Source organism: Protopterus annectens, chromosome 5.part1 (assembly GCF_019279795.1).
Source record: "Protopterus annectens isolate FY-2018-M chromosome 5.part1, PAN1.0, whole genome shotgun sequence".
Taxonomy (NCBI): Eukaryota; Metazoa; Chordata; order Ceratodontiformes; family Protopteridae; genus Protopterus; species Protopterus annectens.
Window position 1 is genome coordinate 569952799 of NC_056736.1, and position 18931 is coordinate 569971729.

The following is an 18931-nucleotide window of genomic DNA, read 5'->3' on the forward strand; positions in this document are numbered from 1 at the left end:
AACCAAGATACTTCCTGGAGAATCTGTCCATCTTTATATGGTAGTACGCATCCTGAAGATCTATCAAGCTCATCCAGTCATTCTCCCATAGTAGACGAAGAAGAGACTGTACCATGACCATCTGGAATTTTGTTTTTCTTACAATTTTGTTCAAAATGTCTTAGGGCCAGAATTGACCTTAGGTCCTGATTTTTTCTTTGGCATTAAAAGGAACCTCAAGTAAATTCCAGATCCTCTCTGGTCTTGGGGGACCTATTAGATGACTTGATTGCTTAGAAGCTTCTTTATTTCTGAAGTGATCTCTTCCATTTGGGAGGGTGGTATGTCAGGAAGTCTTTTGGGGGGTTAAAAGAGGAGAGTGGAAGGGAATGAAATGGTGTCTGGTTATAATCCTCTGCACACATTTGTCTTGAGTGATGGATGTCCTGGTTACTGGATGCAGGAATAAGTGCCCCCAACTGCCTCCAGAGGGCAGCAGTCAAGAAACCATTCAGAAGCACTGAAAAGGCTTCTCAGAGAAAGGTCCCCCGAAACCTTGACTGTGTGGACCACCTCTGCCCCTAGAACATCCATTATAGAATCCCCCCTCTGCCATGGGGAGCTGTCTCCACAAATGTCAGGTGTAAACCCTTGAGATTTGCAGAACCAGATCTGCTTGCTTTTTTTCTGATTCCTCGAGAAGGCTCCTTGAGGAGTAGAGCATTTGATCCCTACAGCAGAAAGGGATTTACCATCTTTTTCACTTCTAGAAATTGTCTCTTTCACTTTGGAACCAAAGAGTGTTGACCCGCCATAAGAGGCATTCACAAAAGAGGTCTAAAAATATTCTGCAAAATCACAGAGCTGCAACCAACCATGTCTCCTGATAGATATATGCCCATACTATCCATTCTAGATGCACCCTCCACAGTCCTGGAGACAAGGTGCAGAGAGAAATTAGATATGGACTGGAGGATAGCCAAATGCACAACAATGGACTGTTCTTTGATCCACAGAAAGTCCTTGTGAGTGACAGCAGATCTCTTTGTTCCTCTGAAAAAGTGTTATATGCCAAATAATTCAATACCTTCACAGAGTAAGTAAATGAGGCATAAACTCACTTCCCAATTCTGTCCAACGAACAAGATTCCCTGTTTGGTAGATGGATAGAGGAACTTTCTTCTGCTATTTCCTTTTTGGTGGCTGCAGCCACTACCACGGAATCCATGGCTGGGACCTTGCTCAAATGGGAGCAATGAGGAACTTATCTGGTTTGTTAAACATGGGCTCAGCTGAGTACAGCTCCTTCCATGCCCTCTGAAAGATAAGATTATCTCATCAGTGGGGGAGATACATAAGACGTAGATGGGTCAGAACCAAAAGACTTGATAAAGACCAACTCTTCAGGAAAAGCAACTTGGGAAGACCATTCCCATTCTGTCTAAGGAGTTCAAGGATTTCTCTGAATGAAACTTCAAGGTGAGATCTGGGAGAACCCTCTTCTTCATCAAAGTCAGTATCAGTGAAGATAAATTCCTGACCGGAATCTAGGTGCCTCCTTTTGCATGAGTGCTTCCTGTGTACTCCTCAGTGGTTTGCTCTGAGGAGGAATCAGAAGCTGAGATGGTCTCTTCTAGAGGAGCTGACTCAAGGCTTTTGTTTACTGGGTGTCCTGACAGGACAAGAAGATCCACGGTCGAGGAGTAGTCTTCTATCAGGGTTGAGAGAGTAGTCAAAAGCCTAGCTTGATACAGACCCAGAGAACCTAGCCTTAGGAACCAAAATCCCCAAAGCAGGATCAACCTTTGATACCATATGGCTCTGATATGAACTAGCTCCAAGAGGGAAGAACGGTTCCAACTCTACCCTGTCAGAGCAGTCTCTGACCATTCGACTTCGAGATTCAGATGGCTCTGAAACTGTAGGAGCCAACCAAATGAAAGAACTCATTGCTTCAAGGAAGAACAAATCCTGGGCTCTGATGCAGACCTGCCCCAGGTAGAAGTTGGATCCAAATGCTCCAATCCGAAAGAGTACATCAGAAAAAGGGCAACAACTGAATGTGGAGAAGAAACCATTCCCTTGGATCCAGTGGTAGCTGGAGGCAGGAAGACCCTCAGCTGGATCTGGGTCCAAGGAAATCTCATAATCTTGTCCATGTCTGCTCTGGTAAAGATCCTGGTAGATCTGGATGAACAACAAGACAAATCAGCAGAAGGGGGCCTAGAAAGATGTTACACCTTGTCCTGTCATATAGGTGAACTGAGCTGCAATGCTCAACCACTGGATGAGCAATCAAGGAGCCTCAATCCTCACCACTGGCACCAATGGGGGAACGTACATTGGGAGGATGACAAGCAGACACATAGTATTTCCATATGCAGCTCACTGCATCAAGTACATAGGTTCATAGGATGATACTAGGCTATTGGCCTGGAGGCCTTAATAAGCCTAGCCAAGAATTTCACCCATGTTCCCACAAATTCAGCACTTGTCTACAATTTCCCTTAAGAGCACACAGAGACCACAGTCAGTTGGGTCTGACTTCTCCCTCTTTCTCAGGATCCCTAATAAGGCTCCCCACTGGCACAGATATACAGTTGAGTCCTTAGCCAGGGTTCCAAGCCAAGTCGTCCAAACTCTCTCTGTCCAACCAGTGCTTCATGTCCCTGCCCAAGTAGCTGACACACTCTTGGAGATTTGTTTTACACACACACACACACACACACACACACACACACACGCACACACGCTGCACACACACTGCACACACACGCTGCACACACACACACAGCACACACACTGCACACACACACGAAGCGCACACACATGCACGCAGACACACGCACAGACACACACACGCGTGCACACACACACACACACACACGCGCGCACACACACACGCACACACGCACACACACACACACACACACGCGCACACACGCGCACACACACACGCACGCACACACGCACACACACGCACACACACGCACACACACACACACACACACACACACACACACGCACAGACATCTGGGGAAGGCTGGCAGAGGTTTACTAGCTATGTCCCCCTTCTGCCCAGACTATAAGATATTTATCACTGCCACCAGAACCCTTTATCAGCTACTTTAACGCCCTTAACAAAGGGTGTCCAATCTTACTGTGTAATGTTACTATTAATACAAATGGTAGTTTGACCAAAAACAAGGCTGTTAGAAGTGGACCAGTGTCACCAAATAAATATGCAAGTCCTCTCAGAACTTGAACAGCTCTACAAATACCAGCCACAATGAAAGGTTTAAATACATTTAACACGAAATAAAAGAACAAGAAAATACTCAGTATATAATAATTACAGTGACATCAGAGTTCAAAATCACAGGAAATATTTAAAACAACACTGTAGGACAATCTCAAATAAATAAATAAAACATGTAAACTATAGTTCGGTATATTCCTGACTGAATCTAAGAGAATTGCTACACCCTAGTAAACTTACTTACAAAGCAAGGCAGAGGTGTGGTGAATGGATCTTCTTGTCAGGTCCAAGACCGAATACAGAATGCCGTCTCTCTCTCTCAGAGATTTCTCAAATTAATATCTCAAATATTACTGCTGCAATAACTTGCAGAATGACATCATTGCTTTTCAAACACTTTGCATAAACATTTTTCAACACACATGCCTGTATAAACAAGTTTGATATACACATGACATACACTTCTAATACAGTTGTAACACAAGCATCTTATATGAATTACGCTAATATTCACAAATGACATACAATTATTTGCAAAATTCCAGATAGCTGGGCTGGCACTGGCAGTATCCCCTTTCGTAACAGGAGACTAGGAGAAATTGGCTCTAGTGAGGACCTAGGTGGTATGTTAGATGCAGTTCATAGATTGTTACTAGGCTAAGGACCCAGGGGGGTCTTTCTAAGCCTAGCCAAGTTTTCCAGAAAGAATAATGGCATCCTGTATCCAAAAAGGACATTGAGGGTCAGACATTTATAAGCTACTTCATTCCATAAGGGACATGGGTGCCAGGATTGGTGTGAATTTTAATTCCCCATCCACTGTTCTAGGTTGCATTTAAATTGAGTAATAGACAAACTCAGCTTTACATGGATATGAAGCCTGTTTCACAAGAGGAGCAGTCTCTGGGACATATGTCTGTCTCTCCAGCATGTTCTGTTTAAGTCATAGACAAAATTCAGGCTCTTAGACACTGTATTACTGGTACCGTTTGACTTATGAATATGCGGGAGATTCAAAAGTGTGGGGTTTCTGGATGCCTTTTAAGCCAGGCACAGATCACACCTCAGCAATCTATAGGAGACCAAGTAGAGGGAAAGGGCTTTAAGGCACTTTGTGTAAGGCATTGGTACATCTTGTATTGTCTTTGTAAGGACCCTCTGAGCTCACTCCAGTTGCTGCATATGCCTGGTCAGGTACATACCGAAGGGAGCATTGTACTCTATGACTGGTCTAATAAGGGCAGAGTACACTGGGATAATGACATCTTTGGTATTGGATCCAAGGAAAGTGTTATCTCTGAACGTTTTGCAATTTTGGAAACCAGAGTTGAAGAGGATCTGTAGGTGACCTCTTTCTCAAGATGTTAGATTTTTCTTTTTCTCTTTCCTTGTCTTTTTCTTTAGATTTCTTCATAGATTTTCAGCTGGTTTCTTCAAAGGCAAAGGAAAGGAATATTTTGCCAAAACTGAAAGTAAACCATCTCCAGCAGGGGCTGGGAGAAGCCCTTTAAAAAAAGTTTATTTCAGAGCTTCACAATGGCATGTTGGCAGATGGTTTCACATATGTAGCAAGGCATGTCTAAATGTGAGGGGCTCAGATAATACACACACTTAGCATGTACATTAGAACTGGGAAATATGTGGGCACAGGCCAGACATTTCTTGAAACCTGATGGTTTGTTTGACATTCTGAAACAAAGAGAAGAGAAAAAAGAAGGATAGAAAATCTTTTTAGTATATAAAAGTAAATTAAAGCAACTATGAAAGTTTCCTTTCCCAAAAAAAAAAAAAAAAAAACATCCAGTGCCTAAGGTAAAGGGACAGGGGAAAAGCTTAGGGGGAGGAAGAGACAGCCAATAGAAATAGTAATAATAATAATATTAAAAACAAAAGAAAAAAAAAGAATTTTAACAAAAAGTTATTTAAAGTTCATTTACTTAAAATGCACTTGAGCACCAAGAGATCCATCCTACATTTGTGGAGGGAAATGAGATCTGGGGTAGCTGGGTAAATGCTGAGGAATTATGGGTAAAGAGAGGAGCATGAGCATTAGATCCAAAGCTTGAAAGTGGCCAAAACTTAATCAGACTATGAGCCAAAATCTCATAGGTTGAGGAACGGATGGAAAAGACAACATCAAATAAAATGTTACCATTATTGGATATTTGAGGTCCTGCATAAAGATGTGCTTATGCCACTTGTACTGACAGAAATAATCAATTGCTGAACTGACGGTGGAGGAAACCCCAGACAAAATACATACTGGAGTGAAAAAGGGTGGTCAGACTAGATAAAGGACCAAGACAAGACCTCAATTTCTAGGATGCATAGAGCCTCCTGAGATCACTGATTTCAGGTTCTTTATCCACTTAAAGCTAGTGACATAACACTGCTATTGAAACTAGCTAAAAGGGTACAGGTATTGATCATGAATATCTGATCTTTCCTCTCTCAAATGATGCCACATTTGTGATTAGAATTCATGAAAAGATGACCTGGGGTTTCCTGGTTAAGGACACTGCAATGGATACCCAACTTGTTCAAATTTCTCTTGGGGAGTCCTTAGCCTTGCCCATAAACAGAGGGACTTGTTTTGTATAATTATCAACATATACTAAATGAATGATGTTTACTAAGTGGAAACTTATGACACTCATTTCGACTGCTAGGAATTAATGTTGCAAGCAATGTACAAGTATGTAGAGAGTACTTTACTGGCATGATCTGTATGGACAGATTCTACTGGAACCTTTTTTCTTTCCTGCATTAAAAATTAAAGTAAGCCCCTTTGGGCCACAAGTAAAAACCTTCCTAGGATTTTCATTTTCTACTTTAGTGGCTATATACAAGCAAAACATTTTTTTCTGTGTATACAGGTATGTTTTTAATCTTGTTGTAAAACTTCTGAAATAAAGTTCAGTTAAAGTAAGTCTGTAAATTTCTAGCCCTGTTAGCTAAAGTAATTGTATTAAATTTTGAGCAATGTCCAAAATGATAAAAGTTGTGATATTTTTTCCAATCATAAACAGAAAGGCTACGAACTGCCAATGTGAGTACTCGTTATTAAATTTAACAGTGACATAACTAGTATCCCCAAAATGCACAGATAAATACAATAAATGTATTCTCAAATAGTCACAAAATAAAAGATTTTAAAGAATGGACATATACTTATCAATCCCAAGATAAACAAGGCCAAATCAACAAATTAGTGTACCACTGAAAGTGAGCATTGTGTTTGGGTGGCCCAAAAAAGTGTCATTTGAAAATTAGGTTTCCGAGACACTGACTGCAGAACTATATTAGTATGTAAACAACTGGCTAATTTTATTTTGGTCTGTGATGATGGACTCTTTGTGCAAGAAATAAAAGCATATTAGTTACTTGGCATTTTTAACTAATTGAAGTTTTATTTTACTTAAAAATGAATGCCATCTTACTGTACTCAAAATAAAGCTGCCCCACTGCTGAAAAGATCTGACCATATAACTGATACCCACGTAGTGGATAAATCTATACACAATTAAAATGATATAGTAATCCTTACAATGAACATTATAGGTTCATAGATTAGTACTAAGCTAACTGCCCTTGCAAGCCATTTTAAGCCTAGCCAATTATCCCTTGTGAGACTCAAACCATGCACCTTGTATTTGTAAGGCAAACACCTTAACCCTTAGGCCACCCTCCCAACCCATTATTATTATTTTTTGTTTGTTTTCTAGTGGTGATGTCTGCTGCTATGCAGCCAAGTATCCTGCTTGCTTTCCATGTTGCTTTTTCACAGGTTTCTAATTTTCTCATTGTCTGATAAAACCACCTTCAGTCCCTTTCTGTGTTGTGACTACTGTTTACAATCCAGCTGAGTGCCACTTTCAGGGCTACAGATTCCCAAATGGAGTACTTTACATTTTTTGCAGTGACTAAGCAGTAGTGCTTCAGACCTTTTCTCGAAGTCCCTTTTATGTCCTTTCCATACCATTGTGTGTTTCAGTCATATTATATATATTTGTTACCAGCAAAAATGCATATCTCGCCTTCAACACCTTTTGCAATGCCAGTTATGTAGTTTATACATAAAGTTTATATAAATGCTTGATTTTTATAATGAATTATGTTTAAAACTTTTAACCTGTGTTCACGACAGTAAAGCATGTAGACAATCAGTTAACCACTACATTTTTCGTGATGGCTTCTAATTACTTTCAGCTTAGCCCAGAAATAAGAATGTAAAAAATGTGAGACAGTTTTAGATTCAAATCTGACTTACTGGAGGTCTTCTTCCATAGCTAGTTTGCAAAGCTTGCTGGAAGGCCATATCATTGTCCAGGTCCTGGAAAAAATACAAGTTATGAAAGTTCATTATTTTCACATACAATTTTTATAGCATATCTCATCAGAAACCATTTATTATTCTGCAAGTTAACGTTAAGTTTAGTGCTTTGATGTTATTGAGTTTTTCAGCAGCACTAAGATTGCCTGTCATGTGTGAAAATTTAATACAGATTTTTGTCGGAAAAAAAGAGAAAAGCAGTAAAAAATAATACTACTTTTTCACTGAGTGATGCTAATCCTGTTTTACAGAAACAAACCAAACACCACTAGGCATTCATGTTTAGATTCATATATTGACCTAAAGCATGCATGAAGTCCTCAATTTAGCACCTTCCTCATCTGTTCTACAAACTTCTTATCAATGGAAGATAGTCATAACAGTAATAATGTATAAAAAAAGGAGTAAACTTTGTTTCCAAGAACTATAGATCTATGCCCCTACTATGATTTTAGCTAAATCACTCAAGATGGCACTTCACCATTCAGTTAATCGAGCATAAGGAAATGGTATCCTAACAATTAGTGTGAGTGTTGGCCTGACCACACAATGGATACAGCTTTGGTGAAAAAATCTGACCACACATCCTTGGACAATGGCACTAATATTCCTAGACCTGTCCAAGAAATGTGATGCAGTTGGTCACCAACTACATCTTAAAAGGCTAAGAAAAACTAGGGTGGCTACCAAGACCATGATCTGGTTTCAGCACTACCGTATAAATAAGAATAGAATCACGGATGGAAAATGAGAAGTTATGTACCCACCATAACGTTCCATGTTAGTTGTCTTCTCTCACCTTCCTTCTTGCTGGATGGGTTCGGAGCCGAACCTCGGCTCCGACTCGGCCTATACTAAAGCTCGAGAGCTAATTTTACCGGCTCGAGGCAACCCTATATCTCATGATGCTAGGCAGTAACTACCCAGATCTCGTTTGGTAGCTAAGAAACAATAGCCAATTCAGTCTCCCCTCTGAGGTGGAGGGGGAGAAAGAAGAACTCCCCAAATATCACTACCTGAAGCTGTATCTACCCCAGGACCAACTGTCTGAGCTTAGAATAGTGCAAGATAAGGTCCCTTGGAAGAAGGGGAAAAAACTCTCGGTCTGCCCAGGCTAGGGGGATGGTGGGCGGGACGCAAGAAGGAAGGCGAGAGAAGACAACTAACATGGAATGTTATGGTAGGTACATAACTTCTCAATGTTAAGTTGTCAATCTCGCCTTCATTCTTGCTGGATGGGACCACGTCCCTAGCACCTTCATGCTGGGTGGCTCATTGGAACAGACTCTTGAGAACGGTGGAACCAAAATTTGCCCTGTTTCTGGAGGCCATGTCCAATTTGTAATGTGTAACGAAAGTATGAGGAGAGGTCCATGTGGCAGCCGCACAGATAGTGTCTATTGGTAATCTAGCTTGAAAGGCTGTAGATGTAGCCAACGCTCTGGTTGAATGGGCCCTTGGCCTAGAAGGCAATTCTTTACCTTTGAGTTGATAAATACAGGTAATCACAGAAGACAGCCACCTAGACAGGGTTACTTTAGATACCGGAAGACCCTTTTTACTTTCAGCATAAGATAAAAAGAGTTGATCAGATTTCCTGAATGGTTCAGTTCTGTCCAGATAGAAGCGGAGCTGATGATGAACATCCAGACAATGTAGTTTCTGTTCCGCCCTGTTTGAATAATTAGGAAAGAAAAAGTACAGTTTTGTACCTACCATAAATGTAGATGTTCGAGGATTCCATTGCTGCAGTCCTAACTATTGGGTATAGTCCGCATCCAGTCGGCCCGAATACCAGAGTATAAGGCTGACGTCGGTCAGGGCGCATTAGACTGACGTCAGTACGTCAGGGTACTAATGCGCATGACCGGCGTCATATCCTCAGTCTTTTCTTGCCCCAGATGTCAGAAGACCCTAAAAAGACAAGGCCCAAAATACCTGCACCAAAACATGAACAATATATACAAAAATATAAGCATGGAAACTCACCTACACAACCACCCCTAAACACAGAGGGGAAGGAGGGAGGGTAAATTGGACTGCAGCAATGGAATCCTCGAACATCTACATTTATGGTAGGTACAAAACTGTACTATGTTCTTCGTTTTCCATTGCTGCAGTCCTAACTATTGGGTAGAATCCCAAAGCAGAGGTAAGGGAGGCTGGCAAATCATAAAGAAGCAGGAGCTGACAACATGCCTTGCAAAACAGCTGTGGCAAAACCAGCCCTAGACTTAGAGTAGATAGGAAGGTGATAATGCTTAGAGAAAGTATGTACTGAACTCCAAGTAGCTGCTTCCAAAATATCCTTAGTTGCCACCCCCCGTAGAAATGCTGTTGAAGTGGCAGTAGCCCTAGTGGAATGAGGCCTAATCCCAGCTGGAATCTCCTTGCCATGATGGGAATAACAAAATGCAATGCAAAAACCAATCCACCTAGAAATAGTTTGTTTTGACACAGGCTTGCCCTGCGAACTCAAAGCAAAAGAAACAAACAACTGCTGAGACTGCCTAAAATCCTTAGTCCTGCTTAAGTAATAACGCAATTGCCTGTGTACATCTAAAGTATGCAAAATCTTTTCCCCTTTATTTTGGGGGTCTGCATAAAAAGTAGGCAAATGAATAGTCTGGTTTAAAGCCACACTAGAAACCACCTTAGGCATAAAGGAAGGATTAGTACGTAATGATACCCTATCCTTATGGAAAATCAAAAGGGCTCGACTGCCATAAGGGCCTGCAACTCAGACACCCTTCTTGCAGAAGTAATAGCCAACAAAAAAAGCAGTCTTCCATGACAAATATTTCAATTCAGCAGTAGCCGCAGGCTCAAAAGGTTGTAGAGTAAGTTTTTCCAACACAAAATTGAGATCCCAAGCAGGAGTAGGAGCTCTACGTGGGGGTCTTATATTCTTTGCCCCTCTAAGAAACTGCTTGAACAAAGGATGCGAAAACAATGGTGGGTCACAATCATAGTGAGCTGAGATTGCTGCAGCATGAATCTTAATGGAAGAGAAGGACAGACCCTTGTCCAGTAACTCAGTAAGATATTGAAGAGCCATACTCAAATTAGGCTCAGAAATCTCCAAATTCTTCGCTTTACTCCAACATAAAAATCTCTTCCATTTTTCTGCGTACACTTTCCTTGTACTAGGTCTTCTGGCTTCCATAATCACATTTAAAACTTGTTGAGGAAGTTGAGACCTGCTGTGTTTCAACACAGAATATGCCAGGCTGTCAGATGAAGAGAGTGAAGCTTGACATTGAGCAGATGACCGTCCTTCTGGGATAACAGATGTGGAATCAAAGGTAAAGGCCATGGAGGCTTCTTTACCAGACTCCGTAGTAGTGGGTACCAGTGTTGCCGAGGCCAATCTGGAGCTATCAAAATCATCCTTGGCCTGTCCTGTCTGACCTTTAACAGTACCTTTGGAAGAAGAGGCAGAGGTGGAAAGGCATACACATGAAGGTTTGTCCAACTGAAAGACAGAGCATCCACTTTCCAAGCTGTGTGATGAAACCCCTTTGTGCAAAACTGTGGCAGCTGGTGGTTTAGTGGAGAAGCGAACAGATCTATGTCTGGAGTTCCCCATGACACTGTCAAAGTCTGAAATACATGAAGATCCAGTTTCCACTCGTGGGGATCCATGATTTGTCTGCTTAACACATCTGCTAAGGAGTTCTGTGCTCCTGGCAGAAACCTTGCCTGAAGAGTTAGGTGCAAGCGTAGCGCAGTCTCCCATAAAATCATTGCTTGCCTGCATAGAGGATAAGAATGTGTTCCCCCTTGTTTGTTGATGTACCACATGACAGTTGTGTTGTCTGTTAGAATCAACACCTGCCCTGGAAGAAGTAACTCCTTGAAAGCCAGTAATGCGAACTGGACTGCTAACATCTCCTTCATGTTGATATGTAGATGCTGTAGTCTGGCAGGCCACTTGTCTTGTATCCACTTTCCATTTAGATGAGCTCCCCAAGCAATGTCCGAGGCATCTGTCGTTAAAATCTGACTCGCCTCTGGCCGGGTCACAGAGAGTCCCTTGTTTAGGTGACATTCCTGAGCCCACCACAAAATTCTCTTTGAAGGCAAGGTATTATTTGAATGACAGTGTCTAAATCCTGGCAGTGCTGTGTCCATACATTTTGAGATACCATTGTAACTTCCTCATATGCAGTTTGGCATTGGGAAGCACCAGAATACAAGATGCCATGAACCCTAATGCTTGAAGGACTGTCTTTGCAGTCAGCACGGACTGATGAGATAGTAGATGGAAGTAAAGTGATAGACTCTTTTGTTTGTCCGGGGTTAAAAAGGCCATCTGGGCTGCTGTATTCAGTCTCACACCCAGAAAGCACATGTCTTGAGAGGGTACTAGACTGGACTTTATTTCGTTCACAGAATACCCTAGGCATCTTAGCACTGCTATAACATATTCCAGATGCTGTGGAAGGTCTTCCTTTTCTTGAGCCAGAATCAGGCAGTCGTCTAAATAAGGATAGATTTGAATTCCTTGTAGCCTGAAGTAAGCTATCACTGGAGCCAGAACCTTTGTGAATACTCTGGGCGCAGTAGATAAGCCAAAGGGCAATGCAGAGAACTGATAATGAGAATCTCCAGCTCGAAACCGCAGATACTTCCTGTAACTTAGCCTGATAGGCACATGAAGGTAAGCTTCCTTGAGATCTAAAGTTACCATCCAGTGATCTTTGCCCAGCAGGGGTAAAAGCTGTTGTAACGTCAACATCTTGAACTTGGGAATGTCCAGATAAGTGTTGAGGAGAGATAAATCCAAAATCGGTCTCCACGTGTTCCCCTTCTTTGGTACTAGGAACATGCGAGAATAAAATCCTAGGCCCCTTTCTGATACAGGGACTGGCTGAATGGCCCCCATTTGGAGTAACTGAGAAACTTGCTTGTGAGCCTCTTTTCTTTGTGGAGGAGGAACGTCTGGCATGCCTTTGAAAGGGGGCAATGTATGGAAATAAAATCTGTAACCGTGGTGAATGATGTCCAACACCCATCTGTCTTGAGTAATTAAATCCCAATTTTCTTTGAAAAGAGACAGTCGTCCTCCCAAAGGAGCTGCCAGACGAGAATCTACTGGCAGCTGAAAAGGCAGGTCATTGGGTCTGTTTACGAAAGGACTGACCTCTGCCCACACCAGAAGTCTGAGCAGGTGAACTCCCTGTTCTAGGCCTAAAAGAACCTTGAGCCCTGCCCCTACCACGTCTAGACCTACCCCTAGACTGGGAATCATAAGCAGGATATGTCCACCCCTTAGCAGGCCAATTTCTACTAAACTTCGGTGGCTGTACCTGCAAAAAATCTTTAACAGTTTGCATAGACTTAGCTTTGTCCTCCATTTTCTTTAAAACTGCTTCCACAGGTGAACCAAACAACACATCAGACTGTAAAGGAGCATCCAAAATCCTTGTCTTAACATGCTCAGCCAAATTTTGATCCCTCAACCAGGCATGCCTGCGAAGAACAGAACTAGTGGCAGCCACCCTCGAGGAGGCCTGCACAGCATCAAAACCACATTGCAAAGAATGCTTGCCCACTTGTTCAGACACATAAACTAAATCCAGCAATTCTTTACAATCAATACCTTCCGCCAAAGCATCCACCTTAGATTTCAATTGTGAAAGGAGATAATTTTGATATTTCAGCATGTGAAACTGACAATTCAACGCTCTCATGGCTAGAGTGGAAGAAGTATACACTTTCTTACCCCACCTATCCAACGCCCTTGCCTCTTTGTCAGTGGGAACAGGATTTTTAACCACAGAGGCCTTAACACCTTTAGGCCCCTGAGAAACAGTTTCTGGGTCCGCCCTAGGACTCTTAAACAAATACTTATGAGCTTCGGGCACCCTATAGTACCTATCAGGTTTAACAGGAGCAGGAGGCAAAGAATCAGGGTTCAGGGAAGCCTCTGCAAAAACATCTTCCACCACATTCAACACAGGAGGTATAGCTAAGGGCCTATGCTGGGGTAAAAACAAGAATTCCCTAAGCCTTTTCCTGGAATCAGAGTAATCCTGGCCTTCCCATTTAAAGTGCTCCCTCATGGAATGCAGAGTCTCTGAAAATGAAAAATCCTCAGGAGGAGAAGCCGAAGGAGTGGCATCATCCACATCAGAATCAGAATAATGAGGATACTCCTGCAAATCTTCCGCAGAAGACTCAGAAGCTCCTGAACCCTGTTCAAAACTGTCAAACTCTGGTTCCACCCTAGGCCTCTTATCAGGAGGGCCCATAGAACCTCTAATCATAGTAATCAAATCTTCTGCCATTTTAAGCATATGTTTCTTAGGTACAGAACCCGAAATGCTAGGAGAAGCCCCTACTGAAGCTGAACTTGGCCTACCTCTAAAAGAAGTTTTGGCAACAGAAGGAGAGGCTCTAACTACTTTGGGAAGAGAGGGAAGAATAGTTACCTGAGAAGCCCCCTCAGCCTGGCCTGCCTCCTGAGAGGGTACATCCTGTAACAGTAAAGTTTCTGCCTGAGACTCCATAGAAACTCCTGGCAAAACCTCTGGCTCCATTGAGCCTCCTAAAGAACCGACGTCCGGGACTGCCGGTTCATCAACCCTAGGCTTCGCTGTTTTGTCCTTGCGCTTCTTGGACGAAGCGCCGGAGCATCCGACAGCATTTTATAATTGCAACGCTTCCCAAACACTAATCTGGCACAGTCTAACCTCCTCTTAATAGTGCGTTTGTTAAACCTAGCACAAGAGCGGCAACCAACAACGTCGTGCTCAGGCCCTAAACAAGGTATACACAATGTATGGTAATCCCTATGAGGTATTTGTTTCCCACAAGAAATACAGTTATTCACTTTTTCTGACATCCGGTTAAATACTGAGGCAAGAAAAAACCAAAATGTTCCCCAACGGGGTACTTAGCCAACTCTGATTCGGTCTGAAACTCCGGTTTCGGAAATATTTCAGAACGCCAACCTGCACTCGCAAAACTGCTTCTGCATCGGACCACGCGGCAAAAAAGACTGAGGATATGACGCCGGTCATGCGCATTAGTACCCTGACGTACTGACGTCAGTCTAATGCACCCTGACCGACGTCAGCCTTATACTCTGGTATTCGGGCCGACTGGATGCGGACTATACCCAATAGTTAGGACTGCAGCAATGGAAAACGAAGAACATCTGGAAGATCAATAGATTGATTTAAATTTGTCTGAGAAGCCACCTTGGGTAAAAACGACGGGTTAGTTCTTAGAGAAACTCTGTCTTTGTGGAACACTAAATAAGGAGGGCGAATGCAGAGGGCATGAAGTTCAGATACTCTCCTAGCAGACGTAATGGCGACTAGGAATAGTGTCTTCCAGGAAAGTAACTTCAAGGAACAGGAGGCCACAGGTTCAAAGGGAGGGAGAATCACGGATATAAGTTTAAATCCCACTGTGGTAGGGGGGTCTTTGATTGGAGCTGAAGATGCAAAAACCAAATGGCTGCAGATACACTGAGGTGCCCAAAACACACAACAACAGCAAAAGTAAATTAAGGCACCAAAGTTACACACTGGAAATCAGTCACTGTACTTTATTGCAGAAGACAAACGGTAAGCGCTTTCACAACTTAATGTTGCTTCATCAGACCACATCACTACAACTGATGCTTGGTTAAATACTAGGACAATTAGTATGACATCACAATTTAAAGAGATATTACTCCACTAACATAAGAACATATATCGATATCCATAAGAAAAATTCATAAAATATATAGAAAGGTGTGTATTTACACACAATAATATTTAAAAAAGGGGGAATGTCATCCCTGATGGTTATTAAGATATATATATATATATATATATATATATATATATATATATATATATATATATATATATATGTAATTATACACACACATTTTGTGCACATATAACCATAATAGTACAATAAAAAATATATAAAAAACTCATATTTAGTGTTTAAGGCGCCTTGCCTTAAGGTAAGGAACTAATGAGGTGCAGCCATTCAAACCAGGATATCTATCTGCTTGTAATTTAGTGATCCATTGCTGTTCTAATTCTTCAGTGTGGTTTTCTACATCACCACCTCTGTTTGTCCTTACTATTTGTTGTAAGATTAAAAATTTAAAACAATGACTGCTGTCTGTATTCAGGACATGATTAGCTAGAGCATTTGATTGCTTCTGGTTCCGTATGTCCCTTATATGTTCTAACATTCTTTCTTTAAAACTCCTGTTTGTTTTGCCTACATAATAGGCATGGCATGCTTGGCAAAAACAAAAATAAACAACATCAACACTTTTACAATCATAGTAATTCTTCGTATAAAGTTTAAAACATTTCACAGGATGAATGTACTCATTTTTAGTGTAGACATGCTGACAAGCAGCACAATTCCTGCACGGGAAGGTGCCCTGTCTGTTTGAGAGATTTTTTCTAAAAGACTGATGTTCTCTATTACAGAGCTGCTGCTTTAAAGACACATTATTTCTAAAACTGAAGTTTGGGGTGTCACCAACTGTGGAAACCAGACCTGGTATTTCATGTAATAAGTGCCAATTCTTTTTAATAATTTTCGTATACTTATTGATGTCACTTGCAAATCTAAACACTATTCTAAACTTATTTCTATCAATACTTGTATCATAAGGTATACTTGTATCAGCACTATAAGAGCTCATGATGTATGGTTTACATCTTGTAGATCTCAATTTCCATGCATCTGCTATCACTCTAGTGATTTCTGAGTTAGAATAGCCTCTTGTTTGAAATTCGTCTTGTAACTTATTTAAAGCAACTACTGCCTCTTCATCATTATTATGTAGGCGTAGGGTTCTATAGACTTGTCCTTTGAGGACATTTCTAGGTATGTGTCTCGGGTGCATGCTTGACCTGTGAAGACGGGCATTGGTTCTTGTGGGTTTGTGATAAATACTGGTTCTTATCTGCTTTAAATCAGTAAGGGTGACACTAACATCCAAGAAATCAACACATGTATCAGAAAAAGTAAAAGTAAACTTCAAAAAGTCTGTAGTACTATGCAGGTAATCAATGAAATTACTGATATTTTCACCATGCCCTTTCCACAAGACAAAAACATCATCCACGAAACGGACGTACCAGAGAATGCAGCCAAAAAATGGGTTAACATCTGACAAAACATATTGTTCTTCCCATCGTACTAGTGATAGATTGGCGTAGCTATTTGCACACGAAGTGCCCATAGCCACACCAATCTTCTGTAGAAAAAAATTATCCTGAAAAGTTACGTTATTTTCAAGTATAATCTCCAATAGTGCACAGACTAGCATAATCTTATTAGTAGTCCACTTCTTATTCATATCGAGGAATTCTCTTATTCTATCAATACCCCAAACATTTGGAATACTAGTAAAAAGAGATTCAATGTCCATGGTAAGGAATACAAATTCTTCATCATTATCAATCGTTTCCATTCTATTTTGCAACCGCTGTAAAAACATTTTTGTGTCTCTAAGAACTGTATAACAACTATCCAAGAACTCATGTAAAATGCCTTCTACATAAATAGATAGAGGCTCAGTGCACCATCCTGCTCCTGATACGATGGGGCGTAAAGGAGGAACCGTGGGATGTTTATGGATTTTAGGGAATCCATAAATCCTAGGAACTAGAGGTTTTTGTACTGAAAAATAATTGAATAAGGATTCATCAATTAATCCTGTAATCAGTAAATCAAACACTAAAAAAGACACTTTATCAGTGATAGCAATTACAGCTGTTTTTGTCAGCATTTGATAGGTACAAGTATCTAATAGCAAAACCTTCATCTGGTTAACATATAAATCTTTGTCCATTAATACAATTTTACCACCTTTATCTGCTTGTTTAATAATAAGAGAATGTAAATCCTGCAATTCATGTAGAGCCCTATATTCGTCTGTATTTAAATTATGAAAGGTGCAGCCTTGCGTGCCAGGAGTATAAGCTTCATTAAAAGCATTTTCACAGATATCTAAAAATTTTTGTATGCCTGAAGGGGTGGGAGGTACAAAAGTGCTAGGTTTCTTGTATATATTTACATTGACATTTTCATTATTACGAAACATGCATTTTAATGATAAATTCCTACCAAGCAATTTCAAGTCTGTTAGCATTTCAGTTAAATCTGCCTTCTTGGCAGGTATAAAAGACAAACCCTTATTAAGCAAACTGTTTTGTTCATTAGTTGAGTAAAGGAAGAAATGTTAACAATAAGATCAGTTTTTACATCCTCCTTTTCTTTGAGAAGTGTGCAGTTCTGTCCATTTGATATTCCCTTGCTGTCTTTCCCATATTGGGATTGCTTTTGGCTCGAGCTCTGAAAGGAAGAGCTGCTTTCAAAGTGAATTCTCCCACTTTAAATCTTTATATCTCTTTAAATTGTGATGTCATACTAATTGTCCTAGTATTTAACCAAGCATCAGTTGTAGTGATGTGATCTGATGAAGCAACATTAAGTTGTGAAAGCGCTTACCGTTTGTCTTCTGCAATAAAGTACAGTGACTGATTTCCAGTGTGTAACTTTGGTGCCTTAATTTACTTTTGCTGTCTTTGATTGGAGGCCTGAGTAAAAAGATACCTCTGAGGAATGCCTTGCAAAGCTTATGGGACATGATGCTGGAGTCCGACAAGCCTATGTGAAAACTTGAGATGGCTGCTAGCTGAACTTTTACTGTTGAGGAAGAAGATCCTGAGTGAAAGATTTCGGGTAGGAAATCCAAAACCGAGTGTATTGGAGCAGTGAAGGGATTTATGTTCATAGCCTTTGCCCAAAAGGAAAAACGTTGCCATTTACTAGCATAGATCCTTCTGGTGGAAGACTTAAGGGAAGCTACAATAATATCCCGGACAGAATTTGAAATCATTGGAAGCCTGGCTAGGGACGGAAGTGGAGCAACCAAGCTGTGAGGTTGAGAGATTGGAGGGATTGGTGCAGCTGCCCTGATTGATGGGCCAAAAGATCTGGCATTGGATCCAGATGCCAAGGCTGCTCCAAAAGATAGCGATGCAGGAAAGGGAACCATATCTGTCGAGGCCAATAAGGGGCAATGAGGATCATCTTGGCCCTCAAGGCGGTAGCTTTCTGAATTGTTTGTGTGATTAACGGAAAGGGGGGAAAGGCGTAAAGAAGTCCCAGAGGCCAATCGTGGACTAGAGCGTCTCTGGGGGGATGGCCTGGAAGGGGGAAGAGAGTGAAGTAGTCGAGGCACTTGCTGTTTTGTGGTGTTGCAAAAAGATCGCAGCAAGGAAACCCCCACTTCCGAAATATTTTGTCCGTCACCGATTGCTTGAGAGACCACTCGTGAGGCATGAGAATAGCTCTGCTCAGCCTGTTCGTTATGACGT

At 41.3% G+C, this 18931-nt stretch overlaps 1 protein-coding gene across 1 annotated transcript in view; it reads right to left on the minus strand.

Moving 5' to 3' along the window:
* The window catches only part of IFT88 (intraflagellar transport 88), a 1839004-nt gene that overhangs the window by 1677398 nt on the left and 142675 nt on the right, over positions 1-18931 (minus strand). The window contains exon 3 of the mRNA XM_044073191.1: positions 7509-7571. Coding sequence (XP_043929126.1) covers positions 7509-7571 — 63 coding nt within the window. The remainder of the gene's footprint in view (positions 1-7508; positions 7572-18931) is intronic.